This window comes from Stomoxys calcitrans, chromosome 2, assembly GCF_963082655.1.
Source record: "Stomoxys calcitrans chromosome 2, idStoCalc2.1, whole genome shotgun sequence".
NCBI classification, from domain to species: Eukaryota; Metazoa; Arthropoda; class Insecta; order Diptera; family Muscidae; genus Stomoxys; species Stomoxys calcitrans.
The window spans coordinates 154,280,754-154,299,782 of NC_081553.1; the positions used below are offsets into that span (position 1 = coordinate 154,280,754).

Below are 19,029 nucleotides of genomic sequence, written 5' to 3' on the forward strand. Positions count from 1 at the left end.
ATTCAGTTTCCTGTCCAAGTTCGCACCTAAATATTTGACCTAGTCAGATATCGAAATCGTTCTGTTGAGGAAACGTGGTGCTTCAAATTTGGCCACTTTCGTTTTTCAGGCAGATGTCAGTCTTCTCTGCATTAACATTATGACCCCTAGGTCTAGCCGAGTCACATGTCATCTGCAAGACCCTCCGGTCCTTCGGGGTCAGTCAGCATCCATAATAGGTTATTTATGGTGGTCGCCCTTAGGAGTGGCTATAAAATGCGCCCTTGTGCCACTTTCTCCCTTATATTTGTGCCATGCGACACACAATTTATCCACCTGTTCGTTAGCATATGGTTTATCCAGTTTCTGAGGGTACAGTCCACCCTGTACTGATCTAAGGATTGGATCAGTGTGTTGGTCCGCACATTGTCAAAAGCCCTTCGATGTCAATGGATACCTCCGAAGTGTACATCTTGGCATCGAAGGATTCATTCTCCATCGAGCTTCCCTTGACGAAGGCATGCTGTTTGTAAATATTTGAGCAGTTTGCTGGATGTCCTACTCTTTATCATGGTATCCACAATACGTTCCAAGGTTTTGAGTAGAAAAGACGTAAGGCCTTTGGTGTCGCATAACATTTTCATCTTGGCGGCATCATTACCGCTATCGACCTGTTCGCAGAAAAGTTTCCAGGAGATACGTTTTGCCGATCAGATAATCTAAATACATATTCGTTGAGCCGTATGTAGTACACATCCCCAGTCTTCTTCTGATTTGTCTTCTGAATTTTGTATTATTGGTTTTCAACTTATAACGTTGTCGATTTGGGCGCCAGACCGTACTATTCTAAACCTAATGTAGCGATAGAGAAGGAGTGTTACATGGAGACCCCCAATTATTAACCTCTTCGATAAAAATTTCCGGACATATTGTCACATCTAAAACCTGCTCTCTATTAAAAATATTAAGTGTTATTGGGTCGTTAGTATTTAAGAATTCTGCCAGGGCTCCGCTTATTAATTTTGTTACTTCCCCACGACATATTGTGAAAGTTCGCATCGCACCCTACTTAACCCTATTTCCTATCTGTTTTTCTTTTCTCACCAGCCGTTGCAGCTCCGACGAGGTGTCGGAGAGTTGAAAGGCAGATGATGTGATGCCAGGTATGCTCCACCTTCTCCCTGTCTCAGCGCTATTGCATCCGACTTTGACAACGGTGGGAAAATATGAAATTCAAATTTTTATTTACTTTTTAAAATGACTCAGAATCTCAGCCAAGTACCAGTGTTTGCATAGAATAATTCATAGTTGATATAGTTAAGTCGAGAAACTTTATTTCTGATCGTACATGGCTCCTGAATTAAGGCAATGTAAATGTTGCTCTTGCTTATGTTCGCTATCAGAGCGTGTGTAGCTATCTCGCTCCGGTGGAAGTTTATCTGGATAACCTGAACCATTGGTCCTCCAGTAAATGCGCTTCTTGGGAGTGGGTGATGGTGTCATTGCCAGCCCAATATTTATTTGGCTGCATTGAGTTTTCTCTCAATGCACTGCCTGATTTTTCAATTTGAATCTTTGCCATTTCAAGTTCTTCTAAACTTGAGAAAGTTGGTGATATTTCTATCCCTGTTCGTTAGATTGTATTGGGTCTCCCGTCCTTGCACTGCCCGATGTTGTACTATTAGGATCTTTGCTTATCCTACAATAGTTTTCCCAATAATTCGGTGATGGTCTTATCGCCGGCCGCCTGTTCGTTAGGCGGTAATGAGTTTCCTGACAATACACAGCCTGAAGTCTCAAAATGAGGATCTTTGCCTTCAGTCTCGCGACAAGTTTAGCTAAGCTAGCTAAGGTACCCATAAGGGGGCTTTCCTCCGTCTCATTCCTTTGGAAGACTTTACATTTCTTCACGATCAAACCTTTGTTTTGCTTGTTTAAGACTTTCCATCGCGAATTTGCTGCCCCATCCCTTATATACGGTAGCCTTTGTGAGATGTCCCGTCTATACTCACAGCACATAATTTGTATGGGTGGACACTTTTCCGAGTTCCATACATGTTCGAAAATCCGTTCGTTAACTAGATCTTCCACTCGGGAGCGATGATCTGGTGGAATCCTACTGTCAGCTCATCACTGTTGTGCTTCCTTGCCATTATCCCCTTTGGAGTCTTCTTGATGGCTGTGTCGTCCTTTTAGAGATCACAGTCCTCCTTGAAGACTGCTTTGTTCCTGTTCCGACTTTGTCTCCCTCCTCAGGACACTGTCTGGAATATCCATTGCAGTTGGGCTGGCTTGGTCTTCCCAGAATACTCGAAAGAGTGGAGTTCTTTTTTAGCAGTGTTATGCTCTTCGGGAGATCTGATTCTCTATCCAGTTCTGTAGCTTGGAATCAATTTTATACCTTCCAGCATCTTGCACTTTCTCCCGACTGCGCATCCCGCTGACCTCATCTCTTAATTCGGCTGCAATGGCTGTTTCATTGACACTGACGATGACTGAATTTGAAACACCACCTCAACTTAAAGGCTGAGGACGAACTGCGTATCCTTCTGATTTATCCGTCTCTTCATCATTTGTTCGTCTGACAACTGGTTGTGGGCTTGAAGTATTACTCTTGCCTACAGGTGCCAAGACACCCACACCTATAGGAGGGGCGGACGACATTCTATTTTCTGACGCATCTGTTGGGGCTTTGGAGTCTATTTTGAGCCTACCTAGTTCCTATTTCGAGATACAAATATTTTTTGAAGAACGAAATGATAATATGCCCGCTCCACTTTTAGGTAACTTCTCAATCAAAAAATGAAAATGAGTAAAAACTTGAAAAGTTTAGCTGGGCTGAATTTAATATATCCTTCTCCTCTATACACCATATTCCCCATATGTTAAATATTTTGTAGTGTAACGATCCTCACTTCAGAAACTATTCCTTCTTGACCATTGCTTCCAAAAATTCCGACCGTGCTCAGGGCTTGGAGGTGTTCTTGTCCAAAGAAATAAATCTCAACCAGTTACAAAATATATAAGATTTTCAATAGTGCAACGCTTGCTCGATTATAAGTGGAACGCTTGCCCAATCTAAATTTAAAGGAAAATTTGTGTACTTCAATCTTAAGTGTTGGCGATTGAACTTTTTTTATTTTAATTGGCTATGACAGAATATTTGATCCTCTAGCCGAATGTAGAATAGCGTTCCAAGCGCCTCGATCTTTTGCGCTCATTCTAAAATCTCTGAGGTGTCTCCCGCCATTTGATCTTTCCATCGGGCTTTTGGTCTTCCCGGTTTGCGTGTACCACCGTGTTTGCCTTCAAAAGACTTCTTTGCTGGAGCTTCTTCATCCATTCTGACAACATGACATAGCCAACACAGCCGTTGTATTTTGATGCGTGTAACTATGCTATCGTCGTCATACAGCTCGTGGTTCAAACGTCGCCTATATTCTTCATTAACGCAAACTGGTCCATATATTTTACAAAGAATCTTTCTCTCAAATACTCCAAGCACTGCCTCATCTGCTTTAACAAGTACCATGCTTCAGAACCATATAACAGCACGGGTAGTATCAGTGTCTTGTATAGTGTAATCTTCGTCTGTCGAGAGTTGGCCTTGTTTCTAAACTGCTTACTTAGTCCAAAGTAGCATCTGTTTGCCAGTATTATTCTTCGCTTTTTCTCAAAACTGGTGTCATTCGTTTCGGTTATGGCGGTGCCGAGGTAGATAAAGTTTCTGACTGTCTCAAAGTTGTGGTTCCCAACTTTCTCCATTTTCTTTTTCTGCTCGGTTGTGCAAGGCTCTTTGGGAGTTGAAACCATCCACTTCGTCTTATCTCCATTTACTGCCTGACCCATTTTCACTGACTCTCCTTCGATTTATTCAATGTCTGCAGTTACTACTTGCGGTGACCGACCCATGATATCGATGTCGTCGGCATAGGCGAGTAGCATGTGTTCTCTTGTGATTAGTGTGCTATATCTTTTCACATCTGCATCTCGTATAATCTTCTCCAACAGGGATATTGAAGAGATCACACTATAGGCTGTCTCCTTGTCTGAAACCTCGTTTGGTATTAAATGGTTTGGAGAGATTCTTTCCTATTCTTACTGAGGAACGCGTATCAGTAAGTGTCATCCTGCAGAGTCTTAATAATTTTGCAGGGATACCAAACTAAGACATGGCTTAAAATATCTTTGAACATAAAGGAGTATCGAAAGCGGCTTTGTAGTCAACAAAGAGATGGTAGGTGCTGATTTTTCCTTCTCGGGTCTTTTCCAGGATTTGGCGCAGTGTGAATATCTGGTCCAGGCTGGATTTACCAGGTCTAAAGCCGCATTAATAGGGCCCAATTATCTCATTTTAATCTTTCACACAGTACGCTCGAGAGTATCTTGTATGCGATGGGGAGGAGACTTATTCCTCTGTAGTTGGAACATTCCGTATTGTGTACGAGACATAGTATGTTGAGGTTCCAAACAATAGGAAGTAAACATTCTATACCATCATCAGGGATTGGTTCTGCGGTATTCTCTTCGCCGCCAACGTCGGACACTAGAAGTTCGGTAAAATGTTCTTTCCATATCCTCAGCATGTTATCTGTGTCAGTTATCAGATTTCCTTCTTTGTCTCTGCAGGAGAATGTGCCTGCACCAAAGCCATCGGTTTGATGTTTAATTCTTTGGTAGAATTTCCGGACTTCATTCTGACTCCTGTACATCTCAATTCGCTCACACTCACGTCTTTCCATTCCTTTTTTTTCTGCGGAATAGACGTTTCTCCTCTCTCCTTTTTTCCAGATACCTCTCCTTCATCTGGCGCGTTGCTACTGATAGCAGGGTTGCTCTATATGCCGCATTCTTGGCTTCAGTGGCATCTCGACACTCTTGGTCGTACCATGGGTTTCTTGGAGTAGGCTTCCGGTACCCAAGTACGGTTTTCGCGGCATTTTCCATGGAGTGGGCAATAGTTTGCCACTGCGCCATTATATCATCGGAACAAGGAGTGCTTTCATCAAGCAGTTGGGTCAGTCGAGTGGAGTATGCCTCTGCCATTTGTTGTGTTTGCAGCTTTTCAATGTCCAACTTCCGTGCAGTGTCAGATCGTACTTTCCTCGCCATGTTCAAAAGGGGGCGAACCTTTGCTGCAACCAGGTAACGCTTCGAATCTATATTCGCTCGAATATATATATTATATCTAATATATTGGATCGATCGTATATCTAACACGCTGGATGAATGCCTTTTATCTATCACAAGGTGATCAATTTGGTTTCTCGAGTTTTGATCGGGTGATAGCCATGGGGCTTTGTGAATATTTTTACGTTGAAATCTTGTGCTTCTAACTACCATGTTTTTTGCTGCTGCGAAATCTATCAGCCTCAACCTATTACTGGACGTTATCTCGTGGAGGCTAAACTTTCCGACTGTTGTACCAAAAATGTCTTCCTTCCCTATCTTCGCAATAAAATCTCCTAGAACGATTTTAATATCATGGGCGGGGCAGCGGTCATATTCTCTGCATAAAAATGGAGCTTTCCACTATCTGCAACCTGTGGACGGTAGCTTTCAGCTAAGCTTCCCGTGATAACGATGGACACCACACAAGTCGGAGCTCAAAGTTCCTGCCTGTGTGGTGCTTATAGTTATCCATTATCGGCCGGGATACGGCGATTGAACACGGCTTACAATTTACCCTCCCAACCTTGCCAACCGCATAATGTCAACCAACAAATCATTCTAAACGATCATGCATTAAATTCAATCAATATTTAAACCGTAACATAATAAATATAAAAAATTAAATGTTGCGACGAATGTTACTTTGATATAAGAGTGAAAATTGCTAAAAAAATAGTTTTTATAAAAATTTGTTTTCAATTAAATTCATATTTAAAACATTATACAGGGTGGCTGATGAAAGCCGCTACCAAAAAAAAATGTAATAACTTTTTTTCTATTTAATAATAATAATTTAATAATTAATTTAATTAATTAATTAATTAATTTAATTAATAATAATTTAATAATTAATTTAATAATTTAATTTAACATGAATAAAAGAAAAATGTATTCCATACACCGAAAAAAAAATGTAGCAATATTCATCATTGTAGCAATATTCATCAGCCACCCTGTATGTGTAATATATCCAAGTCCAATGACTTATAAGATTTTACGATAAGTGTAATAATTGTAATGGAAAGTTTACATACTAAAAAAGGAATATATACTACTTAATATTTAATTTAAAACTTACAAAATGTCATATGTTGAAACTGCGTCGACAAGGGTTTGTTGACCATAGTTCAGCAGACGTGGATATTTACAAACAAGTAAAAAGGCATTAAGTTCGGCCGGGCCTAACTTTGGATACCCACCACCTCGGGTGTGAATTATGCACCCAAATTCGGCACGGACATTGAGTGGTCTAATAAATATAAGTCACTGTTGAATTTTGTATTTCAAATTTCAGCGAAATCGGATAAAAAATAAAGCTTTTATCGGCCCTTTATCGAAAAATCGGTCTATATAGCAACTATATCCAAATATCGTCCTATTTGGCCCGTTCAATAACTTAACCATCGTGCATCAAAAAGACCTATCTGTGCCAAATTTCAGCTCAATATCTCAATTTTTGAAGGCTCTAGAGTGATTACAACAGACGGACAGACACACGGACATCGTTAAATCGTCTTAGAATTTTACGACGATCCGAAATATATATATTGTAGGGTCGGAAATTGGTATTTCGATGTGTAGCAAACGAAATGACTAAATTAATATACCCCCTATTCTACGGTGGTGGGTATAAAAATAATGAGATGATAAATAAAATTGTGTGCAAAATTCCAAATGAATAAGTAAATCTATAAATAAATTGCAGAAAAATTATAATAATGTGATTGAATAAAAAAATGTATTTTGATCATTATGTAATTTCAGGTCATCTCACGTTGAATACTAATTAGCTTGACATGGACTTCAGGTTCTCTAACAGGAAATGCAAATGTTCCACATTCATTATTATGGCAGTTTATTTGTAAAATTTCACAGCTTCGCAATCAGAATTGTTAATCCTGTTGTTCCATTTTTCATGATTTTTATAACAATTCTTTATTTTACAATCCGCATTCAAAAAAATACAGTTTTTTTTTCGTTTTTTTTTTTAATTTTTTTTTAATTCAAAGTTTTCTTTACAATTGTTCTATACCTATTCAAAGCCAACAGTCGAATCACAAACAATTTTCTATTCTCTTATTGCAAAATTTTAATTGGTAACCGAAAATAAACAAATTGTTTCCATTCAAAGCAGTCACAAATTCATACCACTTCTTAACGAAATAAACAATTTAAGGTCCAGATGTCTTATCATGGTATATACTTTTATGGCCACTATCAGAATCCTTTAACTCATAACAAATATATCCAATTTTTCGTATAACCTTCGCAATTTTTCCGAAGGAGCTAATTTCGAATTGAAACCAATTACCTTTGAACTTTGAGTAATATTACGTCCTATCACTTCCTGTCCTACTTCATATTGTGTATCCGCAATTTTTTAGACCGCAATTTGTACAACCTTTGTTTTATTCTTGTAAGCTCTTTTCATAATTTTTCATATTGAATCCCTGATCCACGAAAGTTCTGCTTGCAAATTTAGACATCTTAACATTTCATAGGCCTGTCCATGCGTAATCATAGTGTGACTGAATACTATTTGGTAAGGTGTCCGTCCTACGCTTTGATGGTGGCTATTCCGAAGTTCTCTCCTATAGAAGCGTAATGCCTCATTTATAACGCGAGGCATTACTCGTTCACTTGCGTTTGCCTGAGGACTATATACTGCGGTCATTCCATAACTTTGCAAAAATTTCTCAAAATCCTTGCTTCGTGAACCATTTTCGGTCACAATAAACCAAAGAATCCCAAAGCAATTGAAAATATCTGATCATAAATAATGTGTTATAGATCTTGTCACAAACTTTTTAAAGGGCTTTAAAAAAGTAAATTTTGAAAAATGTCCAATGTTCCCAGATTTTGTACGTGGTAAAGGTCTAATGAGATCACCTTTGAAAAGGTTTATCCGTTTCAATCATTTGCCCCATAGGCGGTCTTAAAACTGTTGTCAGCGCTTTTGATGTTTTGCACAATTCGCAATTACGAATATAACTCTTAACGTCTTTTGTTAAACCAAAAGAATAATCTCCTTATGCGTTCCAGCGATATCCCTATCTTGCCATGAGCAACGTTCAGTACATTGTGGCATAAATATATTATATTAAACCTCAGTTCCTCGGGTACTAACAGTATCCATGTATCGGGCTCTTTATCTTCCCCTGATGAGAAACCTATTCGTTTGTATTGAAACTTATCCCAAACTCTGATTTCAGGTAGATTAACACGAGCATACTATTCTCGTAATTTCCGATATTTCCACTTTCAAACGCCGCAGAATTTAAATCTATTGATGGTAAATTCTCTATTTCTACACCTTCAACAAATGAATCTCCCTCATGCACTCCCGACAATGTATCAGGTACAACATTATATTTTCCCTTCTTGTGTTCAATTTTAAAATTGTAACCCTGAAGTTTTAGCAGCCATCTTGCTAACCGTCCTGATAGATCCTTTGGGCTCATTGGCCATTTTAGCCTTGCGTGATCTTTAATCATTTTAAACTCTTGTCCTTTAATACTCGTATAAGACCTATACTTAGCGATAGCCTTTCTAACGTCTAAGCATTCCAATTCAGTAATAATGTAGCTACGATGGCATTTATTTGACTAGTGCATAAAACGCAATACATGCTAATACAGCGCCTATTCCATATGTGCTAGCATCACATTGTAGAATGAAAGGCTTCTCATAGTTAGGATTTACCAGTACTGGAGCCGTTGTCAGTTTCTCCTTCAACAATTCAACGCACGTTGTTTATCCTCATTCCACACAAATGACTTTTTCTAAAACAGAAGTTCGGTTAAAGGAAGCGTTATAGCCAGGTACCCTTCAATAAACCGACGGTACCAACCAGTCATTACTAAAAACCGTCGAACTTGCTTTTGGAACCAGTATCTCTTATTGCGCGGACTTTACTTGCATCTACCAGTAAAGTGCCGTTTCGTACCACGTAACCGACATACTTTACTTTATTCAAAGCAAAACAGCATTTTCCGACATTTATTGTCAAACCAGCTTTTCTCAATTGAGTTACCACCTCCGTCAAGTGTGATAAAAGTTCAGCAAAATCTTGCGACACCACCAATAAATCGTCCAAGTAAACGAACACATGTGATTTCACATTATAAGGTATTATTAGATCCATTAGTCGACATGAAGATTTAGGAGCATTACATAACCCAAAAGCCATTCTAGTCAATTGGTATAGTGGTCTATTCGGCACCGGAAAAGCTGTCTTCTGTTTCGAATCTTCACTCAATTTGATCTGCCAAAAGTTGTCTATTAAATCAATCTTCGATATATTCAAATGTCTACTATCTAAACACGTTCGTACGTTTCCGGGCTTTATAACACCACTGTTTTTTTTTCTTTTGGCGTTCCAATTAAATATACAAGTTTGTCATATACGTACAGAGACTATAGAAGCATTTATTATAACTAACTACTTTGTGAAATTGGCAAGAGCTTTATGTCTTGCGCGGATGAACAGACTGCATTTCTTCAACGTAATGTGAGTCAGATTTTCGACAAATGTGTTCCGAAGAAGACCCGAACTGTTTTTAAGAATGGGATTGTGGGTACTCTCCATGGAAGCGTTTTAGAACACCTGAACTCTTTAATTATTACAAACGTGCGAGGAATCAGACAACTTATTATATAAAGACGAAGAAAGTAGCGTATTTTAGTCGTAAATTTCAAGAGGCATTGAACACGATAGGTACTTGGAGACATATTAAGTCAATTGGAATAGGAAGTCATAATGAATCAAATGGTAGTCATGTGGATTTGGATGAGATTAATAGGAGTTTCTTGCACTTATCTTTTCCTGAGCCAAACGTACACTTCTACGACAGTGAATTTAGTATTTTAACGATTCTTCTACCCTTTATTCTTCCGTATATGTGCCATCTTTTTAACAATATTATTTTAAGAAGTTGGTATCCACAGTTTAGGAAACGGGCAAGGATAGTCCCAATACCAATTAATAACCAGGAATTTAGGCCAATAACAATACTTTCATACATCCCTAAGTTATTTGAGACTCTAGCCAACCGGAAAATATCAGGATATATTGCGAATAATTCGCTGCTAACAGATTTTCAATCTGGTTTCCGGCCAAAGCTCAGTTGCACTACTGCACTTTTGAAAGTAGTTGAAGATGTAAGGAGTGATATTGATTGATATTAAAGTTTCTCTTTTCTTGTTCTTTTAAATCATTCGTAGGCATTTGATTCCGTTGATCCCAATATGCTTTGCCTTAACCCGAAACATGTATTTAAATTCTCTGAAAGAACAACGGATCGTATATTTTTCTATCTTTCGAATAGAAGCCAATCGGTATGTGTTGATAGCCGGTGGTCTAGTTATCTTCCAGTCTCAAGAGGTGTTCCACAGGGGTTTGTATTGGGCCCACTCCTTTTTTCCTTATATCGCAATGATCTTCCTGGAAAGTTGCGCAACTGTGGCACTCATATGTATACTGACGACGTACAGGTGTATATAAGCTCTTCGCCGGAGAGGCTGATCGATGGCCTTCTTCGCCTTAATAGTGACTTGGACAACACACATGGGCAAACGCCAAGGGACTACTTTTAAATCCAACAAAGTCAAAGTGCCTTGTGATTGGTAGGAATCGGTTGACAATGTCGCCCAATATTGATGTGGCAATTGCTGGAGCCCCAATTGAGATTGTTTCATCTGCAAGAAACCTTGGGTTGGAGTTTGATGATAGACTTTCAAGGAAGAATCATGTCAGTATGACAGTGGGCAGGGCCTATGGCAACGAAACTAATATATGAGTCGACAGTACATCCCTTTGTTCATAAGAATGTTTTTGGCTAGGACCATTTTTCATCTCCAGTTATGATTCGTTTTAAAAACGGATCGAATTCATTGCGTTTAAGGTGCATATCACAAGCGTTGATTCGGTTTGTTAAATGAATTTCTTTCAATACATGTGGTACCCAAATATCAAGCTTTTTCACCAGTCCAAGACATTTTATGTGATAATGAACGGTTGATTTTGGTATATTTAACTTCTCTCCTATCTCACGCTCAGTTACATGACGATCCAATTCGATTAATGCTTAAAATTTGTCAACGCCGACTATATGAAAAATCAGCAATTACTTTTTGGGCAATCCAATACATTATTGGGTCAGAAATGGATATTTCGATGTGTTGCAAGCGGAATGACAAAATGAATGTACCCCCATCCTTCGGTGGCGTGTATAAAAGCTTTAAAAATGTTTTTGGAAAATTTAAATGTTGGTATTAAAAAATAATCTCGAGGTTAGGTTGTCTTTAGAGAGTCTTTCACTGAAAGTTAGTCCTTAAAAAAATTCATTAAAATGTAGTTTTTAGAAAAAATTTAATAAGATTTTTGCTTGTCTTTAAGAAATAATTTCGAAGAGGGTGCGGCCCGTGCGGAAGTTTTGTCATAAGAGAATATTACGCTGAAATTTTGTCTCTGGAAAAATATCATTAAAATTTTTTTAGAAAAAATGTCATTATAATTTTGTTTTTACTTAGAATTTGATTACAATTTTATGCTTAAGAAAAATAATTTTAAGGCGTCCCTGGCATCAGCAAAATGTTGTTTTTGTAGAATATTACAAATATGAAATTTTGTCATTATTAAACATGTTAATGAAATTTTTTTTTAGAATAAACTTAATATAAATTTTTTCTTTAGACAATATAATTTTGGATGGGGCTCGGGCCCGAGGGCCCTCCCTTCTCTGGCTACGTCCCTGATGGCAGCTATATCAAAACATGGACCGATATGGCCCATTTACAATCCCAACTGACCTACACTAATAAGAAGAAAATGTGCAAAATTTTCAACCGGCTAGTTATACTCCTTCGAATGTTGGCGTGCTTTCGACAGACATGGCTAGATCGACTTAAAACGTCATGTCAATCAAGAATATATATACTTTATGGGATCTTAGACAACTATTTCGAGGAGCTGCACACAGAATGACGAAATTAGTATACCCCCATCCTATGGTGGAGGGTATAAAAAAGAATAAACTTTTTTCGTGTAATAAATCGTCTTGTGCTGTAAACAAAGTATTTTTGGCATAAAAGAAGTATTGCATTTTCGTGGAAAAGAGCCATCTTTTACACTGATGAATTCCTTAGTTTTAAAATGACCGAAGTGGTTTTAATATTAAAATATGGCCAATTCACGACTAACATTCAACGGTGCAATGTGAACGAAATGCTTGATATAGCGGCTCTAAACTTGTGGCGTTTGCAACAAAAACCAAACAATTTGTTTTTCATTGCAGGATATTGTGCGGCTTTTGACCATTTCGTTCAATGCTTTCTACAGACAGATGGACAAACGGACGGATATGTCTAGATCGTCTTAGATTTTTACGCTGATTAAGAATATATATACTTTATAGGATCGGAGATGGATATTTCGCTGTGTTGCAAACGGAATGACAAAAGGATTATTCCCCCCTCCTTCGGTGATACAAATGTGAAAATTGCAAAAAAAGGATTTATGAAAATTGTTTTCAATTTAATTTATATTTGAAACATATTTATATTGAAAACATATAAGATTTTACGATAAGAGCAATAATTCTAATAAAAATTTTAAATACTAAAATAAGAATATATATAAAAAGTGATTTTTAGCTATTATCTTTTTGGCAACACTGGTTTAAACAGCTCACGCACGTTTCGTGTTTTGTTTCGCTGTTTCAGTTTGGTCTATAATTTAACCACGAATCTTCTTACAAACGAACAATGCATGCAAATTATTGAATTTTATTATCAAAATGCGTGCTCTGTTAAGAAAGTTTATAGCGCGCTTCTTTCTCTTTGTGGTCAGTTTAATCGACCCACTGAAGCAGCTATTCGGGCTGTTATGCTTAATTTCGTACCAAATTTACATTGTTGGACATTAAACCACTAACACGCTTACGTAGAAGTGCGAACTGAAGAAAATATCGCAGCTGTATCAGCCAGTGTTAATGATGACCATCAATTATCGATTCGTCGCCGTTTGCAGCAATTGAGCCTCTGTTGCTCAACAACGTGGAAAATTTTTGGAAGGATTTAGGTGTGAAACCTTTCAATATACAGCTGGTGCAAGAATTGAAGCCGAACGACCTACCGCAACGCAGAATTTTTGGTGAATGGATTCTTGGAAAGTTGGCCGAGGATCCACTTTTTTATCGAAAAATTGTGTTCAGCGACGAAGCCCATTTTTGGCTCATAGGCACGTAAATAAGCAAGATTGTCTATTTTGGAGTGAAATTCAGCCAGAAGCATTGCAAGAGCTACCAATGGTTCCAGAAAAAGTCACAGTTAGGTGCGGTTTTTGTGGAGCTATGTTAAAGCTCATGTCTATACAGTCTAGTCCGCATGAATTGACGCATTGGAAGACAACATTGAAGCATTTATTCGTGGGATACCGGCCGAAATGTTTGAAAGAGTATGCCGAAATTAGACTAAGCGGATGGCCCATTTGGGGCGCAGTCACTGTCAACATTTGCATGAAATAATCTTAATTAAATTGTATGGATCGTATTATCGCTTCAAATAAAGATTTCATGCATTTTTCTGAATTTTTTGTATATCTTTTTTGAAATAACTTTCCTATAACTCTTAAAAAATCGCCCTTTACTAGTTAATATTTCATTTACTACTTACAAAGTGTCAAATGTTGAAACTGCGTCGACAAGCGCTTGTTGATCATAGTTCAGCAGACGTGAATGTTTATAAAAAAATATTGAGGTGATAATTAAAAATGTGTGCAAAGTCCAAAAGAATAACAAAATCTATAAACACATTGCAGAAAAATATAATAGATTGACTAAAAAATTTATGTTTTGATAGTTATCTAATTAGCTTGATTGATTGCTTGACATGGACTTCAGGTCCTCCAACAGGAAATGCAAATGATCCACATTCATTCATGACAGTTCAATAGTAAAATTTCGCAGCTTCGCAATCAGAATTGTTAATCCAATAAAACATTTGTTAAAACTATTTTCGCCTTTGTACCACAAGAAAATAATGACACAGATTCTTCTGGTGAACGATATTTTACCCACCACCATAGGATGGGGGTATACTAACCTAGTCATTACTACAGAAAGAGGCAGACTATCTGGAGCCTCATCTGGCCTATATTTTCACAGCGTGCCTAGAACTTGCATATACTCCGAAAGCCTGGCAGGAGGCAAGGGTGGTGTTTATACCCAAGCCCGGCAAGGTAAGTTATGCGACACCAAAGGCCTACAGACCCATAAGCCTTACGTCCTTTCTACTCAAAACCATGGAACGCATTGTGGACACCATGATAAAGAGTAGGACATCCAGCGAACTGCTCAAATACAAACAGCATGCCCATGTTAAAGGAAGATCGGTGGAGACTGCCCTGCACGAGGTCCTTCGATGCCAAAACGTACACCCTGGTAGTATGCATTGACTTCGAGGGGGCGTTTAACAATTCGCGCACCGACACACTGATCCAATCCTTAGACCAGTATCGTGTGTAAGGTTGAAAGTGGCACAGTGCACGCCAATCCTATGGGTGAGCACCATAAATGACCTATTACGGATGCTGACTGAGGAGGGATTTGAAAATGAGGCCTGAATCCTAGGATAGTCCACTGGCTCTACAGCGTGATTAGACCAATACCTACTTACGCCTCAGTAGTTTGATGGACTGCTATGGAGAAAAAGTGCAACAAAAAGACTATACTACAGGTTCAGAGAACATGTTGTCTTGGCATAGGCGGAGCGATGAGGACCACGCCCACTAGGAAACTGTAGATTATTCTAGATATCTGACCTATTGACATACAGATTAAGTGTGAGGCAGCCACTGGGGCTATGAGACTTAAGACGATGGGAGTAGCTCATACCATCGCGGTATAATCGAGGCGGCGATAGAAATCCTGGAAGGAAGGGAAGAGGTTTCCGATCGGATACTTGATATGAACCTTGAAGTCGAGTGCGAGACACTGCTGCCATCGGCACCGTCATGGATTGACGGAACCCTAGTATTACCATCTGGAAGATCATGTTACACGGATGGATCAAATCTAGAGGACAGAGTGGGTCTGGTTTTCTACATTGAAAAACCAGGGACTGAGATCTGTTTTAGACTGCCTGACCATAATACGGTCCTGCTGGCGGAGATCCGGGCAATCACGGAATGCGTGAAGTGATGTGGTGCTAACGCGAGGACGTCGAGTGTGAACATCGTTCGAACAGTAATTGTCATAAGGGCAATAACAACCAGGACGGTAAGATCACGAACAGTCTTGCATTGTAAGAAGGAGATTAACGCCTGCTCAGAGAGTGCGGGGAAGATGATGAGACGTTGGAGCCCGGCTTTCGCGTCTAACAGATACCGGCACTTGGGTGGGGATACCATACCAGACATGATCCAACATAGGGGCGTGGTATTGGAAACAATGAAAGAATTTGTAAGTAGCACGGAATTACTAAATTAAAATTTTCTTTTTAGATGTTACTTTTTAGTTTTTAGAGCGCACAACAACCCTATTACCGGTTTAGGTGTATATCCATAGTGGCATGGGGCGGATTAACATATGCACCCTCTATTCACCCTCTATTCTTGCTCGTCTCGACATTCTGAGTCGATCTAGCCTTGTCCGTCCGACCGTTTGTCCCAATCACGATAGCGAAGAGCTAGCCACTTGACATTTTGCACAGATAATTAATATTGATGTAGGTCGTTGGGGATTGCAAATGGGCCATATCGGTTCAGATTTGGATATAGCGACAAACAAACCCGTATTGCCATGGAAAATGTAAGACCGAGATATGTACGTATGGAAAAGATGAATCAAAAACTAACTGTCTTGATCGAAGAGCTTCATCAATCTGGACAAAACACAAATTAAAATTGCATTGTTTGCAGATCACACGATAACAATATTGAAAATTTTAGTTAAAAAGCCAAAATTGATAGATATTTCCGTGATTCTTAACTTTTACTCCAAAATTCAAAAAGTGATTTAACAACGTGAAATAAGTTGGGATCGTATAACAGTTCGTAATCAATGAGTTGCTCAATAACAAAGACGATTAGGAGAGGTATGATCGGGTTGCATTCAGGATCGCGCTTCTATTTTTCTTCAATTTCAAAGGAGAAATTTGTCGATAGTTTCGATAGAAAAATTTTCAATTGATATTCAGCCAAAAAATAGAAAATCGATAATACCGTTAAATTTTTGCTAATTCTGGTCCACGATTTTAATGAATCGCAAATGTAAATTTCTTCTCAAAATTAGTTTTTCACTATTTTTATATGCATTTTCACTATGAAAAATTAATTTAAACCGACCTTTAACTCGGGTCACTTTTGAAAACAGGATTCTTACCTTCATTTTTTTCAAGAAAAGTATCGGCATTGTTTTTGATTGAACTGTAATCGACCTCGTTAAAAGTGCAGTCCTTATCAACAATGGTTTTATTGGTTTCTTCTTCACTACTAAATTCGACATTTGAGCAATCATCGGTTTTCTGTCGGATATGGTGTATACCCTTATTTACGTCAACCATTACATTTGCTTGTTCATGTTCGAAGTTCGGAGGTGATATACGTGCTGCAACAAAATGAGTATTCTCTCTTTTCGGAATCACTTTAAAAAAAAAGACTTCTTACCTCCATTTTTTTCAGGAAACGTATCTGCATTGTTTTGGATTCGACTGTCTTCATTCTCATTAAAATTGCAATCCTTATCAACAATGTTTTTATTGTTTTTTTCTCCATAAGTCAATTCGGCATTTGAGGCATCTTCGGTTTGCTGTCGGATTTGGTGCATATCTTTATTTACTTCGGATATCGCTTTGTTTTGTTCATGTTCGCGGTTCGGAGGTGATATACGTGCTGCGACAAAATGAATATTCTATCTTAGTTGGAACCACTTTTGCGAATTGACTTCTTACCTCCATCTTTTTCAGCAAAAGCATCGCCATTGTTTTTGATTGAACTGCAATCAAACTCGCTAAAATTGTAATCCTTGTCAACAATGTGTATCTTGTTTTCTTCTTCTATGCTTGATTCAGCATTTGGGCCATCAGCGCTTTCATGTCGGATATGGTACATTTCTTTATTTAATTCAGATGTCACTTCATTGAGCACATTTTCGTGCTTTGCAGGCGATATTAGTTCTAAAAAAATAATATTTTTTCTTAGTTAAAATCATTTTTGAAAAAAGCTTCTTACCTCCATGGTTTTCAGTAAGTGTCCCCTTTGGTTCAATGTTTTCTTGAGTTCTCGGTAAAGATAATGAGTGCTCTCTCTCTTGTAAATAGCTTTCTGTTGAAAATGAAATCTTAGTCCCATTGCCGTCATTATCTAACAAGCCTCTAGACGAGCATGCTTCGTTTTCATCTTGACTGTCATGTCCAACATTCTCTGCATAATATTATTTGCATAATTATTAGGTAAAGATTCTGCGTGATTATGATCAATGAAATTTAAGGATTTTTTTATTTCCAAATTTGTGATGTTTTCTTTTGACAGTGGGTCATTCTCGATAATGTTTTCTCTTGTTATTATAACCTCATCACAATTGTCTAAAGTTTTATTTATCGTCTGTAATTAAATAAAAATATTTAGCTTCTTCTTTAACCACAATAGGGTGGTTTCTAATTATTCAGATAGCTTTTTAACTATTACTGCCGAAAATGTTATTAAAATATTTTTTTTTTTTTTTTTGGATCATTAGCTTCGTCCTGTTATATTAATTTGTTTTCAGAATCATTCTTTCTTTCGTCCAACTGTTCTCAATATATAATATTCTTTGGAACTACTTGCTGCCCATTTCATTAAGTTTTGTCTCTAGTTCGAAAATATGATTCGTACCAAATTTCAAGTTATTCCGATTGAACTTGCGTATATTTTACATAAATTAACATGCTCAGACAGACGGACATGATTAAATCAAATCAGGTAATAATTCTGAGTCGATCCATATATGTACATAACGCAGGGTCCAACTCTTATAATTCACTAAATCATGATAAAATAATGGTTCAGGGTATAATAAATTCCTATTATATTGATAACAAGTTTGCATGTCTTGGAGTACATACCTGTGTGTTCAGGAATAAGACTATTGACATTGTTTAGGATTGAACTGTCTTCAACCGCACTAAAAACGCAATCCTTATCAACAATGTTTTTATTATGTTCTTCTCCACTACTAAATTCAACATTTGAGCCATCTGTGGTTTGGTGTTGGATAATATGTATATCTTTATTTACCTCAGCAAAAACGTTATTTTGTTCATGTTCGCGGTTAACAGGTGATAAAGGAGATCCATTCTTTTCAGCAAGAGTATCGGTATTGTTTTCGATTGAATTATCTTTTACCTCGTTAAAAGTAAAATCCGTATTCACAATGTCTTTGTTGTTTTCTTCTCCACTATTAAATTCAGCATTTGAGCCATCTGCGGTTTGCTGTCGGATATGGTGTATATCACTATTTAACTCAGCTATCATTTTCATTTGTTCATTTTCTTGGTTCGCAGGTAATACAAGTGCTGCAAAAATTTAAATATTTTTTTCTTATTTGGGATCACTTTTGAAAATAGACTTCTTACCTTCATCTTTTTCCGAAAAAATAATGTCATTGTTTCGGATTGAACTGTCTTCAACTTCGTTAAATGTGGAATCCTTATCAACAATGTTTTTATTGTTTTCTTCTCCACATCTAATTTCGACATTTGATCCATCTCCGATTTTTTCTCGGATATGTTGTGTATCTTCATTTACTTCAGCTATCACTTTCTTCTGTGCATGATTGTGGTTTATAGGTGATATAAGTGCTGCGAAAAACAAATTATTTTCTCTAAATTGGAATCATTTTT

At 37.7% G+C, this 19,029-nt stretch overlaps 1 protein-coding gene across 1 annotated transcript in view; it reads right to left on the reverse strand.

Annotated features, from left to right (window-relative positions):
- LOC106094160 (uncharacterized) overlaps positions 1-19,029 on the reverse strand; it is a 129,013-nt gene that overhangs the window by 108,922 nt on the left and 1,062 nt on the right. Inside the window, exons 6-11 of the mRNA XM_059361659.1 lie at positions 18,763-18,987; positions 18,253-18,702; positions 17,381-17,572; positions 17,101-17,325; positions 16,817-17,041; positions 16,533-16,757 (exon numbers count right to left, since the gene is read on the reverse strand). Of these exons, the coding sequence (XP_059217642.1) occupies positions 16,533-16,757; positions 16,817-17,041; positions 17,101-17,325; positions 17,381-17,572; positions 18,253-18,702; positions 18,763-18,987 (1,542 nt within the window). The remainder of the gene's footprint in view (positions 1-16,532; positions 16,758-16,816; positions 17,042-17,100; positions 17,326-17,380; positions 17,573-18,252; positions 18,703-18,762; positions 18,988-19,029) is intronic.